This window comes from Sus scrofa, chromosome 10, assembly GCF_054392235.1.
Source record: "Sus scrofa isolate SSC_HxYL_T2T_F1_AM1 chromosome 10, Sscrofa_HxYL_maternal_Yorkshire_Landrace_v2.0, whole genome shotgun sequence".
NCBI lineage: Eukaryota > Metazoa > Chordata > Mammalia > Artiodactyla > Suidae > Sus > Sus scrofa.
This window is the reverse complement of record NC_139392.1, coordinates 77,672,540-77,697,517: the sequence shown is the minus strand read 5'-3', so window position 1 is coordinate 77,697,517 and position 24,978 is coordinate 77,672,540. Positions and strand designations below refer to the sequence as shown.

At 42.8% G+C, this 24,978-nt stretch overlaps 1 protein-coding gene across 26 annotated transcripts in view; it reads left to right on the top strand.

Annotated features, from left to right (window-relative positions):
* The window catches only part of KIAA1217, a 325,382-nt gene that overhangs the window by 8,385 nt on the left and 292,019 nt on the right, over window positions 1-24,978 (top strand). For all 26 annotated transcript variants that reach the window (XM_084980291.1, XM_084980298.1, XM_084980288.1 and 23 more), the window contains exon 2: window positions 2,304-2,587. In XM_084980291.1, coding sequence (XP_084836417.1) covers window positions 2,304-2,587 — 284 coding nt within the window. The remainder of the gene's footprint in view (window positions 1-2,303; window positions 2,588-24,978) is intronic.

Below are 24,978 nucleotides of genomic sequence, written 5' to 3'. Positions count from 1 at the left end.
TAATTATCCATGTAATGATAAGTGAAGGGTAAACAAGAAGAATTATTCCCAGAACATGCGTTGAGCAGTGAAAAACTGGAGCAGGAAAGCGAGCCCAAGATGACAGTATTTTCTGTGTCTAACCAACGGGTGTTGTACCAACAGTTCTAGGCACAGATGTTTCTAGGTAAAGAAGAGGGAACCTCTGTTGGTGGCATTGCTTTTAGAGGAGTTAGTTTCTGTGTAAACTCTGGACCAGACACCTGTTGATTTGCATCCCTGGCATGAGGATTTAATTCTCTGAGACTCAACTCTAGAACTCTTTCATGTTGGGTCCATTTTCTGCTCTTTTACAGATTAATAATTAGTAGATATGCTCTTACATTGGAAATTTATTTTTTAAAAATAATTTAGATTTACAAGATTTTGAGCTAGAAGACTCTTTGTTTATCTAATACCAGTCTGACCATCCCCATAGTATTAATGAAGACATCGGGGCTGGGAGAGGTTGAATAGTTTGTCCTCAGTCTAGGATTAAAGGCAGGGCTCTTTTCCTAGGGAATTCCATGAACAAGCATACCTTATCCTGCCTACACCTGTTATAGTGTAGAAGGACTGCTCTCCATGAAGACAACCTGCAAACCTTTTTTTTTTTTTTTTTTTCTGCTTTTTAGGGCCGCACGTGCAGCGTATGAAAGTTCCCAGGCTAGGGATTGAATCAGAGTGGCAGCTGCCAGCCTATGCCACAGCCACAGCAATGCAGGATCTGAGACTTGTCTGTGACCTACACCTCAGCTCATGGCAACCCTGGATCCTTAACCCACTGAGCGAGGCCAGGGATTGAACCTGCATCCTCATGGATACTATGTCAGGTTCTTAACCCGCTGAGCCACAGCAGGAACTCTGAGAACCTGCAAACATCTGAAGTGCTTCAGAATGCTTATTACTTTCTCTTCCTGTTCAGGTTTTGGGTTTGGTGTTTGTTTTGGGGTTGGGGTTCTTTTTTCCCTACTCCACTTGCCAACCACGGAGAGCGAGGGGAGAGTCCCTAGCACTGTTGTGCACTGAAGCACCATTGCCTGCCCCAGTTGCTCACTTTCTTCTTAGCAGGAGTCACTGGTCCCTCCAGGACCAGGTCAGAGGTCAAGACCTTCCAAATGCACCGTATCTCTTCCCTTTTCATTAAGTTTTCAGATACAGTCCAACTTCAAGTAAAATGCATCTGAGCCTTTACTTTACACCCCTTGATTAGTACCTCTAGTAATATTCTTCTGCTTGCTTGGTTTATTATAATCGGGAGAAATAGAATTTTCAAGCGGTTCGTATGTTAATAATTATAATAGCTACTTTTGGTCTTGGAGATAAAACGCGTGTTTCAGAAACCACCTTCAGAATATAAAATTATAAAAACAATCCCATTCTCAGGGTGAAACTGTATTTAAACATAAAGAAATAATCAGGAGTTCCGTCATGGTGCAGCGGAAACGAATCCGACTAGGAACCGTGAGGTTGCGGGTTTGATCCTTGGCCTCGTTCAGTGGGTTAAGGACCCGGTGTTACCATGAACTGTGGTGTAGGTTGCAGAGGCGGCTTGGATCTGGCATTGCTGTGGTGGGGGCTAGGGTGGCAGCTATAGCTCTGATTAGACCCCTAGCCTGGGAACCTCCATATGCTGCGGGTGAGGCCCTGAAAAGACAAAAGACAAAAAAAAAAGAGAAAAGAAAAAGAAAGAAAGAATCAGAATCACTGAGGCTTACTTTTCTATTACAGACAAAGGTAAAGGGTAACCCAGTGCCTACAAACTAGTCTGACCAGGTGTTCTTGTTTTGAATAACCTCAGGGAAAGTCAGAAATTGTGGCATTTTTACTGCAACATCTTTATTTCTAAAGGACAGTTTTTTGGTTTTTTTGGCTTTTCTTTCCTGGCCACCCCAAGGCATATGGAGTTCCCAGACCAGGGATCAGATCCAAGCTGCAGTTGTGACCTTTGCTGCAATGGCGGTAGCTCTGGATCCTTTAACCCACTGTGCTCGGCCGGGAAGCAAACCTGCGTCCTAGTGCTTCAGAGACGCCAGTGATCCTGTTGTGCCACAGCGGGAACTCATCTAAACAGCAGTTTTTCACATTTATTTTGATTGTCGATTCCCTCCCCCTCTTCTTACACACACACACACACACACACACACACACACACACACACACTCACGCAATGTGCTAAGTTACATTCATACATCAGCAGCTGCCACAGACCCTCTTGGTGTTCCGTAAATGAGATTTCTAGTGTGAAATCATTGTGAACTATCTATATTTTTTTTGTTTTTCAGAACAAGGAAAAAGCAATCTGCAGGTCACATCCCTAGAAGATGCAGAATGTCGCAGAACCAAGGAACGCCTTTCTAATGGGAACAGTCGTGTGTCAGCTTCCAAATCTTCTCGCAACCTCCCAAGGAGACACACTCTAGGTGGGCCTCGAAGTTCCAAAGAAATACTGGGAATGCAAACATCGGAGATGGACAGGAAGAGAGAGGCTTTCCTGGAACATCTCAAGCAGAAATATCCCCATCATGCCACCGCCATCATGGGCCACCAGGAGAGGCTGAGAGACCAGGTACGAACATGCTGCCACTTCCCTCTGCGGAGCTCATTCGTGTTTTGTTTTGTTTTTTCCCTTCTTCGTCTGGTTTTATTGAGATATACTTGACATGCAGGGCTGTACATTGAAGGTATACAGCACAATGGTTTGACTTAGGTTCGCCATGAAATGAATTTCACGAGAATTTTAGTGAACACCCAGCGTCGCGTGTGGATACAACATTCAGGAAATAGAAAAAAAATTTTTTTTTCCTTGTGATGAGAACTCTTAGGGTTTGCTCTCGTAACAGCTTTGCCTATGTAACATACAGCCGTGATAGTATATTTGTCATTTTCATTTTATAGCCCTAGTATTTATTTATCTTATAACTGGAAGTTTGTACCTTTTGACTGCCTTCATCTGGTTCTCTCTTGCCGGGCAAGAATTTGTTCTTTAATGAACACGAGGGAAGGCAAAATGATTTCAGCCCAGAGGGTTAAACATAGTTGAGTGGACTGTGCCCACCGCTGGACTGTCCCAGATCTCTTTGGGGACTTGGTAGCGGCAGTGGGGAGGCGGATTGCGGAAGAGTTTTGATCTGAAGGCTCTGCCCTCTTTCCCAACAACAGTAAGAGACTAGGAGGCAAGAGAAGAGAGCCCAGAGGTAGGCAGTGCCCCTAAAAGCGAGTCCCGCAGTCGACCACAGGTACATCCGCAGGGCAGGCCATGCAGGAGTATCAACTGGCTGAGTAAAGCATAGCACCAGCTCAGGGACACCCTGACAGCGCTGAGTGCTGAGCACAGTGAATGAATGAGGGAACGAGGGAATGAATGAACGAATACGTAAATACATTTTCAGGCAGTAAAGAGCACAGAGGCAAAGACTTGTGATAAACCCCTTTTCCTTAAGAAGCTGACATTAGGGTTTTGTTTTCTGCCCTTTTCTCTTCTTTTTAAATCGCAGATGTTTTTCTTTTGCACACTTGGCTTTCTGCTGTCATCAGCTACCTGTTTTCCCAGCTTATCTCAACAGCCACACAGATATCACCCATCTGTGGCTTGGGATGTTTTTGTTTCCTGGCTCTTACTTTTTAGCAGAGGGCCCAGATTTGGGGGGCCGGCCTCTTCCCCAGCCCTCCCAGGCACCTCCCCCTGAGGAGGGAGACCGAGATAAAAGGAAGCAAGGCCCGCTGAGCGATACCCGTGGTCCAGGAGGGGGGCAGGCATTTTGGGTTTGGATGCTCTAGGTAGGAGAGAGATAAGCTCAGTTTTAAGACTGCTCTCCTGCCAGTTATTTAGGTACAAAAGGGATGTGTGACTATGTCAGCTTTTGATCATCCATGAGTTTGGCCCCGGCCTGAATAATTTAAATCTATACTTTATCCTCAGTCTCATTTGCCCCTTTATATGGAACCCTCTCTTCTATGAAATCTTTATCCGCGTGCCTAAAAATGTTAAGTACGTCTTATGAACTGGATGTTGACAAGTTCCACATTGCCAAGAGGCAGAGGCCCAGAAGAAGAGAGGAAAAAAAACAGGAACGTGGGTTGATACAGAGAGGAGGAGCAGATGAATTCTAAAGTAATTAAAAAAAAAAGATGGCTATCTATTTTAAGCGTCTATAGAAAATACATCTATTTTCTTTTATTTCTGTTTATTTATTACCTTCCACCACCAGTTTTATTGAGCTTTAACTGATGTATATTTTAAAATACCCCTATTTTCTATTGATAGTTTGTTTTCTATTGATAGCTGGGTCACTCTCCATTTGATTAATGGAACTTGTGCCTCTCTCTGTGCCATAATTCATGAGGTACCGTCCTTTACCCACTGTGGTTCAGACTGAGAAGACTCAGGCTGGTTATGAGTATACAGTTTGCTAAGGAAAAGGTGGGGTTTGAATCCAGTTAAGTCTGAATCCTTGTTTATTCTACTGTTCCATAAGCTGAAGATCATTGCCTATAGAGCAGATAGCATGGTCTATATGGAGTGTGAGGGACATGGGGTGTGTGTGTGTGTGTGTGTGTGTGTGTGTGTGTGTGTGTAACTATAAGGACAGGGTGAAGGAGGCTAGAATGTTGATTATGTGTCAAGTGAAGAAGGTGATTATATTTTTTTACAGTTAAAATGTATTATTTTGCTGAGACATACAGAAATTAGTGCATCCAAATGGTATATTTTCCATTTTAAAAAATATCAACAATTACTGTAGCCTGCTACTATGATGATAATAGCTTTGAGTGAAACTATGACATGGAGAGTCTCAATCTAACCAGAAGGTCGTAAAGGGCGATGGTGTCAGCACACCAGGAATAATCAGTGTGGCTGAGTGGCCTCAAGCTTCAGCTTCTTGGCACTTACCTCTCCACCATAATGTGGTCTGGCCATGGCAGGTCAGCTGCTCCTTTGCTGAGTAATTTGGAATGAATTCTTGTGTGTTCCACGCTGACCATCCACAAGAGGACAGATGTTGATATATGGATCTGGGTATACATTTTTCCTTCTGCTGCAGTGTTGCAAAGGAACCCTAATCATCATTGTAAACATTAGAAATAAGCTTAGGAGATGAGGTATTCCTGTCGTGGCACAGCAGAAATGAATCCAACTAGGAACCGTGAGGTTGCAGGTTCGATCCCTGGCTTCACTCAGTGGGTTAAAGGATCCGGCATTGCCGTGAGCTGTGGTGTAGGTCAAAGATGCAGCTTGGATCTGGCATTGCTGTGGCTGTCTGGCAGCTGTAGCTCAGATTCGACCCCCAGCCTGGGAACCTCCATGTGCTGCAGGTGCAGCCCTAAAAAGCAGTAAATAAATAAATAAATAAATAATAGCTTAGATATGATTGAGGAACTACCTAGAGATAGCGCTTCACCTGTCTTTTTCATTCTTCTCCTACCTCCCACTTCCTCCTCCCTGCTCTCTTCTCCACAACACCCTTTGTTCCTCCCTGACCTTCTGACAAAGAATTATTCCAGCCTTCCTTCCCAGGAAGATCACATGACCAGCCGTAAGGAGGCATGCAGATAACACAAGTTTGATGCATTTTCCAGATATGGTGGTTCTAAATGCCACATACTCCTCTGGTGGCTGTTTTCTTGGTTGCCTCCCAGAAAAATGGCTCTAGTGAGAAGAGTGCCCATGAGAGAAATGAAGAGTAAATGATGAAAATGCTGTATCCAGCCCTTGACATGATCTATCTTGGTACTAAGGAATCCAGGTTCTGACTCCTTGCTATGAAATGTAAGGCGAATTAGAGCGTGCCTTATGATTTGAGATATGAATTCAAACCCTTGGAAGATTCATGGCTGAAAACTAGTATTTGAGGCTTTGAAAATAAGTCTGTCAAGAATTTTCTTCCTTCTAAATTCCTGAAAAGCAAAAGGATTGCCTTTACCCTCTTCCACTATCTTCAGAAAATGCAGATGACGCTATTGCAGCATCGTGCTTATCTGCATAACGTAGATGGGATCTCTATTAACGCCCAGCATACTTGCGTGGGGCAATTAGGCTGTGAACCTGCATCACCTGGCAGCCAAGGGCTTGGCTCTGCGGTCAGGTAGGACTGGCTTGGACACGAGTCAGCATACGCTTGTTGTAGGGTTTAGAGCCCTTGACTTAATCTTTCTCTGTTTCAGTTACCTCACTGGTCAAAGGAAAATAATACCTATGTCCCAGAGGACTGAGAAAAAAACCACCTGTTTCAGTGGCAGCTCTTCTGATGTGTGGTGTCCAATAAAAAGCACCTCGGAGGCTCTTATTTTCAAATGAATATTTGAAGTCCTTTCACTTTTCTATCAAAACCTATTTAACTACCTGAAGAAGTTAATTTTTCCCATCGTCAGAGCACAATGTGCTTATGTTTCTGAAACTCACTTGTATTTTTCCTTCATTAAAAACATCACATTGGGATTTCTTTCACTTCTTCTTCCCATGTATATTCGTTTGGTACCTACGGTGGAAAAGGCATTGTGGGTAATACAGACGATGAGGCACGGCCCCTGCCTTTGTCAGTCACAGAAATAAGGCGTTTGTGGACAGAGACTAATCCTTCCAGATCCAGCCTCATGGTCACACCTTCTGAGCTGGCCTTGTACCACCTTGCGGTTCCTGTATTGCAGCACCGAATCATGCCTCTATTGTGCTTTTCTTTGTGTTCTCTTTCTCCCTCTTAGAACATGCTTTTGGAGGGCAAGAACCTTGTCGGATTCACCTTTGAAAAGTCAGCGATTAGGGAAGCACACAACCTACATGAGGCCTGATCAATTTTTGGCGAATGAGCAAACGAATGAGAGAGTATTTCTAAAGCAGTTAGACTGTGGGAGGCACCCCTGTTTGGGTACAGATGAGATGGGTGGGGAATCTAAGGATTAAGAGATGGATGGCAGTTTGGGTGGTCAGAAGGGACTGAGGCCAAAGAGCTGAGGAAGGCTAAGTAATTTCCCTCCGGGTGGAACCGAGGTCACAATTTCCCAAGTCTGTGGTCTCTGCATTTGTTATGGACCTTGGTGTTTGCTTCCTCTGCCTTTAATTTTTCTGAAGGTTCAGTAACAAATTATGTAGCTCACAGAGAGTCGGGGTAATAGAGACATCCCATTGCCATTTCTTTAAAAAGGTAAATTTTATTCAATTCCTGAGCATATGAGATAACCCCAGAAAGCAGATTCCTGTGTATATTTTTTTCTTTTTTGGCCACACCCATGGCAAGGGGAAGTTCCCGGGCCAGGGATCACATCCGAGCCACAGCTGTGACCTATACCACAGCTGCAGCAATGCCACTGTGCCCCAGTGATAAGGCCGCTGTATGTATTTCACATTGATGTATACATTTCACATTGAAAGGAAGTTACTTTTTTGAAATAGCTCTGAGGTCAGAAAGGGCTGTAGTTCAGCCCTCTCTCACAGTCATGGTCACTGTGTCACTATACAGTTTGGAAGTGCGCTTCTTTCATGTCTTTACTAGGGAAGAAACAGATGTCCAACTAGCCTCTCACCTGCAGAAGCTAACTCTCTGCTCCCTGTCTCAGAAACCCTTCCAAAAATAAATGTTCAATTCTTTTTTTTTTTTTTTTTTTTTAATTTTCCCACTGTACAGCAAGGGGGTCAGGTTATCCTTACATGTATACATTACAATTACATTTTTTCCCCCACCCTTTCTTCTGTTGCAACATGAGTATCTAGACATAGTTCTCAATGCTATTCAGCAGGATCTCCTTGTAAATCTATTCTAAGTTGTGTCTGATAAGCCCAAGCTCCCGATCCCTCCCACTCCCTCACCCTCCCATCAGGCAACCACAAGTCTCTTCTCCAAGTCCATGATTTTCTTTTCTGAGATGTTCATTTGTGCTGGATATTAGATTCCAGTTATAAGTGATATCATATGGTATTTGTCTTTGTCTTTCTGGCTCGTTTCACTCAGGATGAGATTCTCTAGTTCCATCCATGTTGCTGCAAATGGCATTATGTCATCCTTTTTTATGGCTGAGTAGTATTCCATTGTGTATATATACCACCTCTTCCGAATCCAATCATCTGTTGATGGACATTTGGATTGTTTCCATGTCCTGGCTATTGTGAATAGTGCTGCAATGAACTTATTCCCAGTTCCCCACAGAATTTCTGTTTAACTAACTAGGTATAGAGTACCTGCTTTGTGGTTAAAATTAGTTTATGTGTATTCTTATGTCTGTCTAATAAGGTCAAATCTTAGGAGGAAAGAGGAACACAGTTGGTCCTGTGTATCTGTGGGTTTCATATCCTTGGAGTCGACCAACTGCAGATAGAAAATATTCGGAAAGAAAAATTCCCGGAAGTTCCAAAAGCAAAACTTGCATTTGCTAAGTTCTGGCAACTATTTCTATAGCATTTCCATTGTAGTTACAGCTATTTCTATAGCATTTCTATTGCACTGGGTATTGTAAATGATCTAGAGATGATGTGCAGCCTGTGGGAGGATGTATATAGGTTATATGCTAATACTGTGCCATTGTATGTCAGGGACTTGACATCCTTGGGCTGTGGTTTCCAAGCAGGATCCTGGAACGAATCCTCTGTGGCTACCAAGGAGGACTGTACGTCTTAACTTAGAAGTCAGTACAAAGAGTGAGAGAGTTACAATTGGGAAAGGTTAAAATAAAGCGATAAAAACATGAACAATGAGACCATCCGAAATGGTCAGGAGGCATTTTGCCAGCGTGTTGGTGTCAGAGTGCCCCTCCGGACTCCCTGCTGCCCCTCTTTTGTGTCTATGGAAATAGTAGTGAGCTGTTTTCTCAGAGCCTGGTGAGCCTGGCACCACTTAGCATTGCCTACTGCAGTCCAGTGTGTCTGGCACCTAAATGTTACTGGGCCGCCAACTGCGGAAGTGAAAACAAGGCAAATATCTATGGGTCTGTTTACTCATAAACATCTCAAGTTCTAGTTTATTTTAGTCTTTTTTGAACAACCGCTAAAGCACCGTATTCATTGGTAAAGAGCTGTATCATGGAACTTGGAACTGGAGGCTTTGGTTCAAGCTCAGCATTATCCATTCCTCCACTCTGGAAAACAGTTTGGAGGTTCCTTAAAAAATTAAAAATAGAACTACCATATGACCCATCACTCCCACTCCCTGGCATACATCTGGAAAAGACAACTCTAATTTGAAAAGATACATGCACTCCAATGTTCGTAGCAGCACTATTTGCGATAGCCAAGACATGGAAGCAACCTAAATGTCCATCAATGGGTGAATAGATAAAGAGGATGTGGTACACATATACAGTGGAATATTACTCAGCCATAAAAAAGAATGAAACATTACCATTTGCAGCAATGTGGATGGACCTAGAAATTATCATGTTAAGTGAAGTTAGTCAGACAAGGAAAGGCAAATATTATAATGATATCACTTATATGTGGAATCTAAAAAAAAATACAAATGAATCTATATATAGAATAGGAAAATAGACTCACAGGCATAGAAAATAAACTTATGGTTGCCAAAGGGGAAAGGGGATCAGGGAGAGATAAATTAAAAGTATAGAATTAATAGGAGTTCCTACGGTAGTGCAGTGGGTTAAGGATCTGACTACAGCAGCTTGGGTCTCTGGAGGCGTGGGTTCAGTTCCTGGCCCAAGAACTTCCATATTCCACAGGTGTGGCCAAAAATTTTTAAAAAGAGAGAAATATAGGATTAACAGATGCACACTACCATATGTAAAATACATAAACAAGAAGGATTTACTGTATAGCACATAAAGCACAGGGAACTATATTCAGTACCCTATGGTATAACCTATAATGGAAGATAGTCTAAAATGTATACATACACACACACACACACACACACACACGAATAACTTTGCTGTTCACCTGAAACTAGTACAATATTATAAATCCACTATGCTTCAATTAAAAAAAATTATCCATTCCCTTAACTAACATCTCCTTTTCAGGTGATATAGTATTGATTTTGTAAAAAATCGTGGAAAATTGCACAATTAAAGACAGAAGACAAGAGAAGTCTTAACTGCATTTGAATCAGAAGAGCGGATCTTAAGAGGCAAGCGCTCCTTCAAGGTGGTAGAATGAAGGCCTCCTGACTCCTGTTCCTTCATAACTCACTGAAAACAATGAAGGGTGTTAACAATGGAAAGAGAGAGGAAAGTAAATACTCCATTTAGCAAGAAACAAGGAAATCATCAGGACCCATGGAATGCTTTTATGGAGACCCAGTATACCCAGAATGTAGAAAGGGAAATCGTTTTTTTGCTACCAACAATTTGTACGATCTTGACCTCACCTTCAATACAGGAAGCTTTTTGGATGAAAAGCAAAGTTCATAGATGAAAGGAGGCAGTGTAACCAGATCAAAATACTTCCAGTCACAGGAAGCCTGTGATTTAAAGAGCTGCGCTGTGTGCCTCAGAGATGTTGAATGCCACCAACGGAAGAGTGAGGGTAACACGATTTTAGGGCAGAGCAAGTAGCATTATTATTGGGAGAGCATTTGATGTCACAAATCACAGACACGGGGGTGAGCTGCTCCCCTTCTGCCTGCAGGCTTTCAGTAGCTGGCTGGCTCCATTCAAATGGGATTTCTAGTAAGAAAGGAGCCAGTATGAAATGTACACTTTAAAACTGCTGTATTAATCAGTGGGCTTGATTATGCTGCATAACAAGTAAACCCTGCAGGTTTTTTGGCGATATGACCCCAAAACATTTTCTTGCTCACACACAAAATCTGTTATTTGGGCATCTCTCTCTCTAGAGAAGCTGTCCTTGCAGTGACTGAGTGATTCAGGCTACATCTATCATGTGATGATGTCATCTCAACACTTGGATTCCAAGTCTCCATGACAGGGGAAGACAGAGCCAGTGGTTCCGCATAGCCTCTTAAATATGTTGGCCCAGAAATGGCATCTGTCACTTCCGTCCACCATAGCATCTTGATTCTAGTACCTGCAAGGTTATTTGGTTTATCCAGATTTGGGCTCCCGATTTGGGCTATGGAATCTAGTTTAAGAAGGAAGTGCCCCCACTTTCTTGTATCAGCTTTCCCAAATATAATGAAAGGCTTTATCACTTTTGTTGTGTAGAGCACTTTATACCTCTCTGTATAATAGCATCAATCACATTTATATGTAATATCATTATAGTAACATATAGTTACTTCTTTTTTTACATTTTTATTGGAATGTACTTGACTTACAATGTTATATTAATTTTGTTAATATAACGACGGTGTACAGCAAAGTGAATCAGTTATACATACACATTCTTTTTTGGGTTCTTTTCCCGTATAGGTTATTATAGAATATCGAGTAGGTTTCCCTGTACTACACAGTAGGTCCTTGTTAGTTATCCATTTTATACATAGTAGTATGTGTATGTTAATCCCAAACTCATAATTTATCCTTCCCTATCATGTTTCCCCTTTGGTAAGCGTAAATTTGCTTTCAAAATCTGTAAGTCTCTTTCTGTTTTGGAAACAAGTTCTTTTGTTCCATTTTTTTTATTAGATTCCACAGATAAGTGATCTCATTGGCCATATTGATATCTATATATAGTAGTATCTTTTTTGAAAATTGAAGAATAGTTGATGTACAATATTATATATGATAGGTATATATTACAGTGATGCACTATATTCAAAGGTTATACTCCAGGTACGGCTATGATAAAATATTGGCTATGTTCTCAGTGTTGTACAGTATAGCCTTGCAGCTTCTCTTATCCATAGTGGTCTGTACCTCTTAATCCCCATGTGATCACATCTTTCAACTCAGTTTTGATGCATAATTGTGTCATAGCAGAACTTCGATCACCCTGGATGCCATGGAGCTTAGGGTATCTGTTTATACTTTGGGGAAAAGACGCAGTCCTTCTGCCACGTATGGAAAACTCCAAATGAATCCGCTTGTGTCTGTCACATTTGTCTTAACCCTAATCCACCTAGATATGTCCACGTGTTCAAAATTCACAAATATCCATCGAGATTCATGGATAGATATGTCAGTGAAACCTGGGAGGAAAGGCCAATTGGAGCTAATGACACACGAAGACCATAGACGGTTCAGTCAATGGAGACCTGGGGCCAAGGTGAAGGTCTGCCAAAGTGCTCGCATTGTAGAGGAGTGGGTTCTAAACAGTTACACATGGTTTGCAAATCAATAAATACACAAATGAAAAGCTGATAAATGATAGTGAAGGAAACAGGCCCCCAGCTAAGAATTTCCTCTTCAGAGCTATGACTTTATTCTAATCAAAAGTAGCAAATGATAGTGCAATAGCTGTGCTTAGCAACAGAAACACGTATAGCTCTTTGAACTAATGACTGAACCGGGGTTTACAGACCAATTTCTTACCTAAACCTTCAGGGACAAGGAAACAACTTCTCAGCAGTTAAGACATCTTAATACAGCGCACCCAGAGCAGTTAATAATACCAAGTCACAGTAGGAAGAGGGAAGAAATTCCCTTACACAGACTGCCGTGAACACGCAGAATCTTAAACCGTCAGCTTTTCTTGAGCACTGTGTTCTCAGCTGTTATATATAGGGTGGAAAAGTGGAGGAGACCACAGGGAGATGTTATTGGCAGCCGCTAAAATTGTGACACCTTGGATCTTTAACATGTTAGCATATTCCATCCTCCCCCGAACCCTGCAGGATGGGCACTATTTTTCATGAACTTGACTTAACAGAATGGGACACTGAGGCCCAGAGCAGTTAGATCTTGTCCAAAGTGACACAGCCAGTAAGTGGCAGCACCTGGACTTAATCTCGTTTCCTGACTGTAGGGTCCTTGCTCTGAACCTCCAGGTTATTCCATTTCTCTGATGGGTGACAGAATCCAGAGATGCTAGAAAATATTAAGGAAATAAGGAAGGCCTGAAACAAGGGACCGGCTTGCCCAGTGTCAGTACCTAAGAAATCAAGCAGCAATTGCAGAATGGCTGAAGTGCCAGCCTCCTGATTAGATTAGCCTTTAATTGGGAAAGAAAATGAATTGGGCATAAAAGAAGCAATGATGTCAATAGTGGAGTATATCTGGAGTTCCCGTTGTGGTGCAGTGGAAACGAATCTGACTAGGAACCATGAGGTTGCGGGTTCCATCCCTAGCCTCGCTCAGTGGGTTAAGGATCTGGCGTTGCCATGAGCTGGGGTGTAGGTTGCAGACACGGCTCGGATCCCACATGGCTGTAGCTGTGGTGTAGGCTGGCAGCTGTAGCTCTAATTTGACCCCTAGCCTGGGAACCTCCACATGCCACTGGTGTGGCTCTAAAAAGAAAAAAAAAAAAAAAAGTGCTGTATATTTGAGAAAAGTGAAAATTGAGAAAATGGCATTATTGCCAGAGCAGCACCTCCACATAAAAGGAGCATGTGTCATAATGGACTGTGCCTATCAGTGTATGTGTGAGTGTGTGTTTGATGAACGACCAGAAGCCTGTGAATAAAGAATATAATAGGATTGAAAGAATCAGGATTAAAAAAAATTTTCTTGTTCTCAGAAATTCTAATAATATTGAATATGTCAAAGGGAGACAATAGTCAGCTAAATTTGGATGTGATGGAAAACAATAGTAAAGCAAAAAAAAAGCAGAACGAGCAGTCTAATGCGTAACAGATGGCGCTTCTCAAAGGACCAGATGAAGGAGCTGGCCTAGAAATATTTCCCAGAAGACAGATATTTTGAATAGTGACTGAGAAGGTGGGGGAAGTACACTGTAGCATATTTAGGATATTACACAGTAGTATTCATAGATTTGAAATATTACACAGACGGAGGTGTGGTGGGGACTCAGGGAAAAAAAAGACTAAATTCAAGGAGTTGCAGTTTTCACTTTGTAGAGTTGACCTCAGGTTAACAGTAGTCATACAGGATATAGAAAAAGAGAAAAGGAGTCCTGAGTGGGGATCATTCATAATGCCTGGCTTTATTTTTATTTATTTATTTTTTTTGTCTTTTTGGGGCTGCACCCGTACGCAGCATATGGAGGTTCCCAGGCTAGGGGTCCAGTCAGAGCTACAGCTGCCGGCCTCCACCACAGCCATAGCAACATCAGATCCAAGCTGCATCTGTGACCTACACCACAGCTCACCGGATCCTTAACCCACTGAGCTAGGGCAGGGATTGAACCTGCCTCTTCATGGATGCCAGTCAGATTCACTGCCACTGTGCCGTGATGGGAACTCCATAACGTCTGGCTTTTGAGGCATGTGTAATTGGATGCCACCACCCACCCCCACGCTAGCTTTCATTTTAATTAGTATTGTAGAAGAGCAGGAGAAAGCTTTTTGAGAACAGTGCTATAAGAAGAAGGGCTCTGGAAAAAAAATCAAAATAAGATTCTACTGGGAAATCTGCCAAAGGGTGCCTGGGGAGTAGGTGGGAAAGCTGGGAGACGTCAAACACTCAAGTAGAGCCGTGCAGGGGTCGGAGACACCTGAGAAGTGGCAGTCAACAAAACCTAGAGAAAATTGCCACTCAGTTAGATGGGAATTTCAGTATTGAGGAATCCCCCGAAGACCCATGTGATTCAGTCCAGCTCGTGGATGCAGAACTTACTTTGCAAACGTCAAAATTGTCCTTCGCCGCCTCGTCCATCAAGCTCACGTCTTTGTCGTTACTCATCCTTCCTCTTGCCGCATTTTCCTGGATGAGTTCAATCAGATGGTTCTTTATCGAGATCCTACACTGGGGGCTCAGCATGGGACAGTACCTAAACAGCACAAAACGCAGCACTTGCCCTGCCGAGGGCATGGCTCTTTCTCTCTCCCTCTCTTTCCTTTTGTTCTACCCAGTTAGGCGGAGGGTTTCTTGCCCTTTTTGGAGGTCTGAGGTCTTCCGCCAGCATTCAGGATGTGTTCTGTGCACATCGTTCTGCACGTAGTTTTTGGTATGTGGGTTTGTGGGGGTCGGTGAGCACCACGTCTTACTCCTCTGCCATCTTGACCCCAGCTTAGGGATACTGCTCTTTAGCAGAAACCGTACCAACTTTGGGTCTGATATAAATGAGTTTCTATACGCTGGGACTCAGCTGTGTAATGGCAGGCAAGTCAGTGCATTTGCCTGACTTGGAAACAGTGTCGTGGTGCTGATTAGATGAGATAACATAGCTCCCCTGTAGCAGGTGTTTCATGCATGTCAAAACCCTTCTCGTCAAGGAGAGCATCCTAGAAGGGAAGTCAGGGCCAGCACCAGGAGGGCAGTGACGCAGTGTGTGTTCTAAATTGCAACGGTCTGGCGCAGCACTTTGCAAAAGTGCATTCTACAGAATCCTAGATTCCATAGTCTGTTAACGGCTGTTTGGGAAGTGGGGAGAAAGTTTCTCATTTGGAGACATTCTTGGTTAACCAAAGCTAAGTGAATTTTTACACTGCAGGACTGGTCAGACTTTCCAATAGGCATTGTGAGTCTCAGGTTGGAGATTCGAGAGTAGGTGGGTAAGGAATGAAATGGGCAGTGTTTCCTAAACCTCTTCAGCCAAGGACTTATTTTATGGGACAAGTTAGAAAATGGTGGAGTGTAACACAAAAGCTTCCATTCAGAGCAGGGGGAAATTTCAGAGAAGAAGTTGTATGGAGTGTCTTGAAATGACTGAGGGCTCCTGGAGACAGGACGCTTGTCCTACGTATCTGTCTCCTCAGTACACCATAGATATTCAGCAAGTTCCCATGGCAAGGATATTGACAGATTACGATTTACTGACGTGATGGAGGTATGGAGGCATTCTGATGGAGGAGGGTGACCAGGAGAGGCAATGATGCAGCCAGAAGGGAGGTGGCTCCCTGATGAGGCGGAGGTGGGCCAGTCTAAGTGAGGTGGGAGCACCGTTTGGACAAGGGAGAGGTCAGTGGAGTAAAGTAGAGGGAAGCCAGATAGTGCTGGACCTTGAACATCAGGCAGGAAGCTCGGAGTGGCAGACACAGGGCACTGCTCTAGCCTTGAGTCTGGAACTGGAATAAAAGCAAAATTTAAACGTTGACTTTCCAGTGCTACGTCAGAAGGACCATGGGGATCGCCTGGGTGCTGGCCTGGAAGTGATTGCAGTGTCCAGGGGAGTGGCGGTAGGGATAGAGCTCAGCTGAAATTGAAGGATGATGATATTTACATCAGATATTCGAATGAAAATAGGAGAATGACTTGGTGACTGATTAGGGAAGGGTGAGGGTGCGAAGAACTTGTGGCCAGGCAAGAACACCCAGCCAGGTACCCCAAGACCTGGGTTCTGGTTCCCGCTCTGCTCCTACGTGTGCCAGCTCATTGGGCAAGTTACTAAGCTTTCTGTGTCATCCGTCCATGTTGCGTGGCCCACTGAATAACTAGGTTAGCCACCATCACAAGAGGAATGGGGGAAAAGGACACCCCATCATGAACTCCTGGGACCTGCTGGTGGAGATGGAATATGGGGGGAAAGCTCTGGTCTGGAGCTCGGTGGATTTTTCAGCAAAATTCTTTAGTGTCTTCTTTTTGAAAGGCTCTCAGATTTGCCCTCTTGGGGCCTCCCTTGGCGTCAGCCTCGTTTTGCATTCCCATCTCAGTGTCTTTGATCAGACCCACGCTCTTCATTCTCCTTCCCTTGCCCTTATCTAAGGTTTTCAGACCCTGCGCAGGTGAGAAAGTGAATTGTGAACAGTCAGATGGAGCTTTGAACTCAGGCATTGATCTTGACAGTGTGGGGGGGGTGGGTGCAACTTTCTGCCCTCAGGAGTCTTCGCTTCATGTCATGCTTGCACCAGAGATGCATTTGGGGATTAATGAACATCTGAGAACTTTGCTTTGTGAGTACTTACAGTGGAGGCAGTCAACAGTTCTACTCAAATAGCACCAAGATGCTGATGGGAGAGCAGGTGGCATTCCTTTTTTTTTTTTTAACCTTTCAGTACTGCAGGTGCAGCAAATGGAAGTTCCCAGGCCAAGGGTTGAATTAGAGCTGCAGCAGCTGGCCTACACCACAGCCAGAACAACACGGGATCTGAGCCATGTCTGCAACCTACACCACAGGTCGAGGCAACGCCAGGTCCTTAACCCACTGAGCGGGGCCAGGGATCAAACCCTCATCCTCATGGATACTAGTCAGGTTTGTTTCCACTGAGTTGCAGTGGGAACTCTCCCTTTTCATTCTTAAACTGTTGGGCTGGACCAGGACATTCACCTATACGAAAGTGTGCTGAATATTAAAAGTGTGAGAACTCCCCCTCTTCCAGGTCTGGCAGGTACTTCTCCCATCTCCGTGACTCTTTCTCTGGTTACTCCATACAACATCTGTTTTACTTCTAGTTAAGTACCAAGAAGTTTAGTGCCCGTATAAGCTTCTAGAGAGCAAATGTCATTTTTGTACTCTCTCAGGTTTGCCTGTTTGATTAATTAGCTGAAAGAATCAGTTTGCATTTATCTTTTCCATATTATTGTTTGCTATCTTGTTACTTTCAGCTTTTATCATGATTAATGACTTTTTCCTGGTTTTTAAAGCTATCTTTGTTGTCTTTTATAATTTTTTAAAATGTGTATTAAGTTCACTTATTTTTAGGATTTCTTGTGTAATAATGAAGGCATTTAAGCGCAAGTATTTCCTGATACCAGTTGGGCTGTGTCCTGCAGTTTTGTATGAAATATTATCTGAGAGTTCTGAGTTTTCTCTCATTTAAGGATTGTCAGAAATATTTCATTTTCAAGAGTTTCCTTCGTGGCTCAGTGGTTAATGAATCCGACTAGAAACCATGAGGTTGCGGGTTCGATCCCTGCCCTTGCTCAATGGGTTAGGGATCCGGCGTTGCCATTAGCTGTGGTGTGGGTTCCAGACGAGGCTCGGATCTGGCGTTGCTGTGGCTCTGGCGTAGGCTGGCGTCTACAGCTCCAATTAGACCCTAGCCTGGGAACCTCCACATGCCGCGGGAAGTAGCCCTAGAAAAGGCAAAAAGACCAAAAAAAAAAAAAAAAAAAAAAGAAAAAAAAGAAATATTTCATTTTCAGGTATTTGAGGTTATCATTATTTAATCATAACTATCATAACTTCATTGGATGTGATCAGAGCTTGCAATCTGTAAAGTTCTTTTAAATTTGTTTGCACATTTGTTAATTTTTTTTGAGTTGTCAAATATGCAGTCAATATGAGTATGCCATAAACATTCATGGAAAATTATTTTATATTCGTTATATGTACCCATGCATGCACATATATATATCAGGTTTGTTGTTTGTATCTCTTAGTGCTTCTCCGTGCTTATTGTTATTCTAGTGCTGTTTGGTTTTAAGCAAAGTGTAATGAAGTTGCTCACCCTAATTGTATTTTTATCCTATTCTTGCATTTTTAAGAATTTTTGCTTTGCAGTTTTTTAAGTTGTTTTATTTGTTGCAAACAAATTTACAGTGTTATCAGCCCTTCTTCCTTAGCTATGTCATTTTACATTCTGTTTAGTGTTTAACTTTTTAAATTATTAATGTCTCTTTTGCTTTACATTTGTTTGCAATTTGTCTGGTTTTCTTACCCATCTCTTTTCAAATTTTACTAATGCGTATATATTAGAAACAGCATATAACTTGGCTTTGCTTTTTCAGCCTAATTCATTAGTCTTTGTCTTGAATGGGAAAATTCAGTGCCTTTGATGTCGAGTGTAATAACCAATGAACTTGATTATATTCCTTCATCTTAGTTTGATAGCAAATACATCTATTCTTCTTTATCAAATACCATTCATGTGCACTGCTACTAAACAGTTACTCGAGTTTTAGTCTTGACAAGCTGTATTTGACATGACACTAGGAGTTCTAAGTAAAAATGACTATTAGGAGGGGACCAGACCCTGAGTCAGAAAACAAGACTGGGCAGAAGCATATCAGCATTATCGGTTCCTTTAGGGTTCTCCGGAAAAACAGAACCATAGGTTAGAGTGAGAATAAGAGTGAGCACCAGAGAGGGAGATTGATTCAGTTTAAGGAACTGGCTTATGAATTGTAGGGACTAGTAAATCTGAAATCCATAGAGTTGGGAGGTTGGAAATTCAGATACAGGTTGATGTCGCCACCCGAGTCCAAGATCTGCAGGCTGAAACTCAGGCAGGGTTTCTACAGTCTTGAGGCAGAATTCCTTTTTTAGGAACTCTCAGTCTTTGCCGATAAGGCCTTTGACTGATTGGATGAGGCCCACCCACACGGCAGAGGGTAATCGGCTTGACTCAAAGTCAGCTGATCAAAATTTTCCTCTTCTTTTTATGGCTGCACCTGTGGCACATGGAAATTCCTGGGCTAGGCCTGGAATCGGAGCCACAGCTGCAACCTGCACCATAACTACAGCAACACCAGATCTGAGGCACATCTGCACTGCACTACAGCTTGCAGCAATGCTGGATCCTCATCCCACTGAATGAGACCAGGGATTGAACCTGCGTCCTCACAGAGGTAACGTCGGGTCTTTAACCTGCTGAGGCACAGCAGGAACTCCTGGCTGATCTAAATGTCAGTCGCATCTAAAAATACTGTCCAGCAGCATCCAGACCGTTGTGTGACCAGTCTGTCTAGCCAAGTGAACACATAAAATTAACCATCACCTCAGTACCATAGGGAAAGCTGACCCAATGTGAATGGATAATTTCTAAAGCAGACAACATCTACAAACAAAAACTGAGCCAAAGATCAAAGACTTAGTGTTAGAGATTTACCATAGTTGGCTTCCATTGTTTTATTCAATGCAAAGTGTATCCTTGCAAAGTCTATCCTTGTTTTATTCTTTTTAATGTTTGTCAGTTTTTCTTTACACCAGAACTTTGGGTTGAAGACATTTTTTGTTGGCCTTAGCTGCATCCTAGCGGTCTGTTTGTCGTAGCATCCTGAGCTGTAGTGTGTTAATCCTGCTCTGTGAGGTCCGTGCAGGCTTCCACACGACTTGAAGTTAAATAAATGCCACTGCTCCACCGACACTACTGTGCCGATGGAATATCGGGATCTAGACTATTCCAGCCCCAGAATCAGCTATCGACTTGGAATATATGAAAAGATATGTAGAAAGTCTGCATTTCTCTTGGCAATCCAGTGCAGTCATTATTCTATATGTGCAGTTCTGCATCCACGAATACCCAGGGCTGACTGTACTACAGCCTTTTACATAAGGGACTTGGGCATCTGCAGATTTGGGTACCCATAGGGGTCCTGGAACCAATGCCTGGTAAATATCAAGGGACCTGTGTATATATTTTCAGGTTCGTCAGCTAAGTAAATCTTTTCAACGTAACTTAGTTTACGTACAGTTTACTCTCTCCGATTATAAGCAATTTTTAAAATTGAAGTATAGTGGATTTACAGTACTGTGTTAGTTTCAGGTGTACAGAAGTGATTCAATTGTAGATATAAATACGTATATATATTTACATAAACATATATTATCTTTTTCAGATACTTTCCAATGATAGGTTATTATAAGCTATTGAATAATGTTCCCTATGCTGTACAATAAATCCTTGTTGTGCATCTGTTTTACATGTAGTAATGTATCTCTGTTAATCCCATCCTCCTAATTTATGCCTCCCCCCCTTACTCTTTGATAACCGTAGTTTGTTTTTTTATGTCTGTGAGCCTGTTTCTGTTTTGTAAATATGTTCACTTGTACTATTTTTTAGATTCCACACATACGTGATATTATATGATATTTGTCTTTGACTTCCTTCCCTTAGTATGATCATCTCTAGGTCCATCCATGTTGCTGCAGTGCTATTATTTCATTCTTTTTTGCGGCTGAGGGATATTCTGTTGTATCTGTATACCACATCTTCTTTATCCATTCCTCTGTTGATGGACGCTTAGGTTGTTTCCATGTCTTGGCTGTTGTAAATAGTGCTGCTGCAAACATTGGGGTGCATGTATCTTTTCAAATTAGAGTTTTCATCTTGCTGGATACATGCCGAGGAGGGAAATCGCTAAATCACGTGGTAACTCTCTTTTTTGTTTTCTAAGGCACCTCCCTACCAATTTACCTTCTTACCAACACTGTAGGACAGGGTTCCCTTCTCTTCACACCTGCTCCAGCATTTATTACTTGTAGGATTTTGACGATGGCCATTCTGACCAGTGTGAGGTGGTACCTCATGGTAGTTTTTATTTGCATTTTTCTAATAATTAGCAATGTGGAGTATTTTATCATGTTCCCGTTGGCCGTCTGTAGATCTTCTTTGGAGAAATGTCTGTTTAGGTCTTCTGCCCACTGTTTGATTGGATTGTTTGTTTGTTTTATTATTGAGTCGTATGAGCTGTTTGTCTGTTTTGGAAATCAAGTCCTTATCCGTTGCATCACTTGTAAATAGTTTCTCTCAATCCACAGGTGCTTTTCATTTTGTTTAATGCTTTCGTTTGTTGTGTACAAGCTGATAAGTTTGATTAGGTCCCATCTGTTTATTTTTGCTTTTATTTATTATTTTTGTTTTTGTTTTTGTTTTGGGAGACTGAACTAAGAAAATATTGCTAGGATTTATGTCAGAAAATGTTTTGTCTGTGTCCTCTTCCAGGAGCTTTAGGGTGGCACGTTGGTTATAATTGACAATTTTACTAAACTAGGGATAGCAAGGCCTGGTAGTTATGCAGCTGAGCTTTGATTTTAATCTTATATCTGCCTGGATTCAAATCGAGACTCTAACACTTAATAGCCGTCACTCAGATTACCTAACCTCGCCAAGGCTCTCATTCTCCTTCTGTAAAATAGGGGTATTAGTCATTCTTACATCATACTGCTGTTTTGAGGTTTACTTTAAATAAGGATTAGTTGTTTTCATTATAAAAGTTTTTTTTTTTTCCTACTCTGAGTGGTATTCCTTTTCTACATGGCAACTTCTAACTCATTTTTTTTAAGAAACAAAAATTCATGGAGTTCCCATTGTGGCTCAGTGGGTTAAGAACCTAACATAGTGACCATGTGGGAGTTTGATCTCTGGTCTCACTCAGTGGCTCATGGATCCGGCATTCCTGTAAGCTTATCGCAGGTCGCAGATGCAGCTCAGATCCGATGTTGCTGTGGCTGTGGTATAGGCCTGCAGCTATAGCTCCAATTGACCCCTAGGCTGGGAACTTCCATATGCTGCAGGTGTTGCCATAAAAAAAAAATTAAAAAATAAAAGTAATTTTTTTTTTAAATTCATGCCATCAGTGGTGAAAGCCAACTTCTTTTTCTCAGTTTTTTGTGTTCCTATCTTTTCATGGATTTTTTTGGTGAGCAGTTTTCTATGTTATAAAATAGGTAGAATTTTTCATGCCATCCAAGACCGTCACGGACACCTAAAATGGTGCTAAATTTAGAAGCAAAATAGCCCATGGACATGCTTATGTGGAGTCCTGACTCGGTTAGCGTGGTGCTAAGTTGCTGTGAGACAAATCGCAGGGCTATTAAAGTTTTGTCCTGCTTAATGGTTTCCTCATTTGGGGGCAGTAGGAAGAGTCAGTACTGGACTGGTCCCCTCAGCAAACCTTGGCCTTTCTGCCCAGCCCTCACATGGGCTGTCTTTATGGATGAGATTACCGCTCAAAGCTTCCCCACTCTAAAGGGTTCGAGATGGTCACGTATGAGAATGATGGCATCGTTGGTTACAAAGTCTTCGGTCAGTGATCCATGAATGAGTTAATCGAGGTGCTTTCACATCTGAGTTATTTGTGGGACAGTCTCCATTTGCCTGGCTTTTTCTGACTCTTCCCTCTCTCTTTTCCAAGCCTGAATTCTATAAGTAAAAACTGAGATCCTGTCATTTCCTAAATAACCCCAAAGGAAGATCTGGCATAACTGATAACCACTCCAGTGGCCGCATCAGCTCCCCATGCTTCTCTCCCTAATGGAACTTTGAGGAGCAGCCGTCACTGAATTGAGCCTCCCCTCCCTCTTTGGATTTCACTGAACAAAGCCTAGATCTGGTTCTATCTTGTTTTTGTTTCTTTTGCACTGTTTGCGCCCCACTGGCGCTGGGTAAAGCACAAGTGTGGGCTTCATGTGGATGTATTTTCATCTCACGGAGGCAGTAATTGAATCTCTGATGTAGTCTTGCCTCCAAGGAGTGTGCTAACTCGGGCTGCTCTATTAAACCAGGGTGGCTCTCTCAGAAGGTATGTCCCATCTGTTGCCTGTGAAGGATGGCAGCACAAAACTGTCATGAGAGTTGGGGGCCGGGGGGGGGGTTGGGGGTGGGGAGCAGGGGTGGTGGTGGTGGGTGGGATCCAAAGCATTTACAGTTCCTTCTGTGTAAAGAGCCTTTCTGAGTCTGTGAAGACGTGCTTTACCTATGACCGCTCTCTCTGCAGCTCCCTAAGTGGGTTCAGCAAGGTGCGGGGGTTCATATTTGCTCCCTGACCTCTGAGGACAGATGGGCTGAGCCTGTTGCCATTTGCAGCAGGACTTGTGGCAAGTTATAGCAGGCGCCCCGGAGACTCTGCTGTGTCACGTGTCACAGGAGCTTCTGCTGGAAGCGTCCCAGCTTCCCAGCTCCCCACTCAGCCTCAACTGAAGAATTTCCCGTGATGGCATTTGATAGCTGTTTGACCACATTGTTATAAAGTCTCATGGGTTTGGAGCAAGTTCTGTTCAAACGTTTCTGGCACCTGGGCATTATCAGTCTTGGACTTGAGGCTTTGAGGTGTGTCTGTAGTGAATTTAAAGGTGAGAAGAGGAGCTCCCAGGTGGCTAGTGGTTTAGGATTCAGCGGTGTCACTGCTGTGGTGCAGGTTTGATCCTTCACCCCAGGAACTTCCACATGCTGCTGGAGCTGCCAAGAAAAAAATAGAGGTGAGAAGTGTGACCTCACTCCAGTGTCACCAAGAGGGATTGGGCACAAATTTGGCGGAAATGTATCCCATCGTTAGGCAAACATTAGGACGCCATAAAATTTGGGATAGTGAAAAGTGAACAGATGAAAAAGTGATTGAATATCTTAGAGCCTTAGAGAAAAAACAAATAAATAAAGGGAGTTCCTGTCGTGGCACAGCGGAAACTAATCTGACTGGGAACCATGACGTTGTGGCTTCGATCCCTGGCCTCGTTCAGTGGGTTAAGGATCCGGCGTTGCCATGAGCTGTCGTATAGACCAGCAGCTGTAGCTCGGATTGGACCCTTAGCCTGGGAACCTCCATATGCCGAGGGTGAGACCCTAAAAAGACAAAAAGACACAAAAATAAAAATAAAAAATAAATACCTTAGAGCCTCTTGACACTTCCCAAGTCGAGAACATGGACTTCAAGGCTATGGTGGTAACTTAGGTATAAACTAGGACAAACATAGGAAAGAGATGAGCAGGTTAGGAAAGAGTTAAAAAAAAAATTCTGAACACCTTCTCCTACCACCTCTGCAAACACAGAGGCCAAGAGAAAATGCGCACACACACACACACACACACATTCCATCAAAGAACCTGTTTTGCAAGTTTTGCTGGTAAAAAGCAGGAAGGGGGTTGCTAGAGAGCGGAGTGGAAAAGCCTTAGAAGTATCCATAGAAGGCTTTTCAAAACCTAAGTTTTCAAGGTAACTTTATCCTGCAACGAGAGGCACATGCACCTCTGTAGGTTTTTCTTCAACCGATTAAGCGCATTGTTAGACAGGGCGGGGCAGATTACCGAATGCCTATAATTTTGATCATTGTTTTTTGCAAAACAGCTCAGGCTTTCAAAACGAAGCCATCCTTCTTGGTGAAGTTTCTGCCAACAGCACAAATTAGACCGTTTGGAGCTCCAAAGCCCCTGAAAAGGGTTCATTAATGAACAATTCGAGACGATTAAGTGTTCGCCCGACAGGTACCGTTGGCATGTAGGCAGGTGGGGTTAGGGTTTCCGTGGAGATTTATGATGTCATGCTTGAAAGAGCATGTCAAGACAGCCAATTTAGCAAGTAGCTCCTCAAAAAGTCCTATAGGCTGGAAGTAGCTTTTATGCAAATGACGAGAGTTTCACTGGGAAAAACTGCAAAAGAAAATAGTAGAGCCATGGGGGGGTT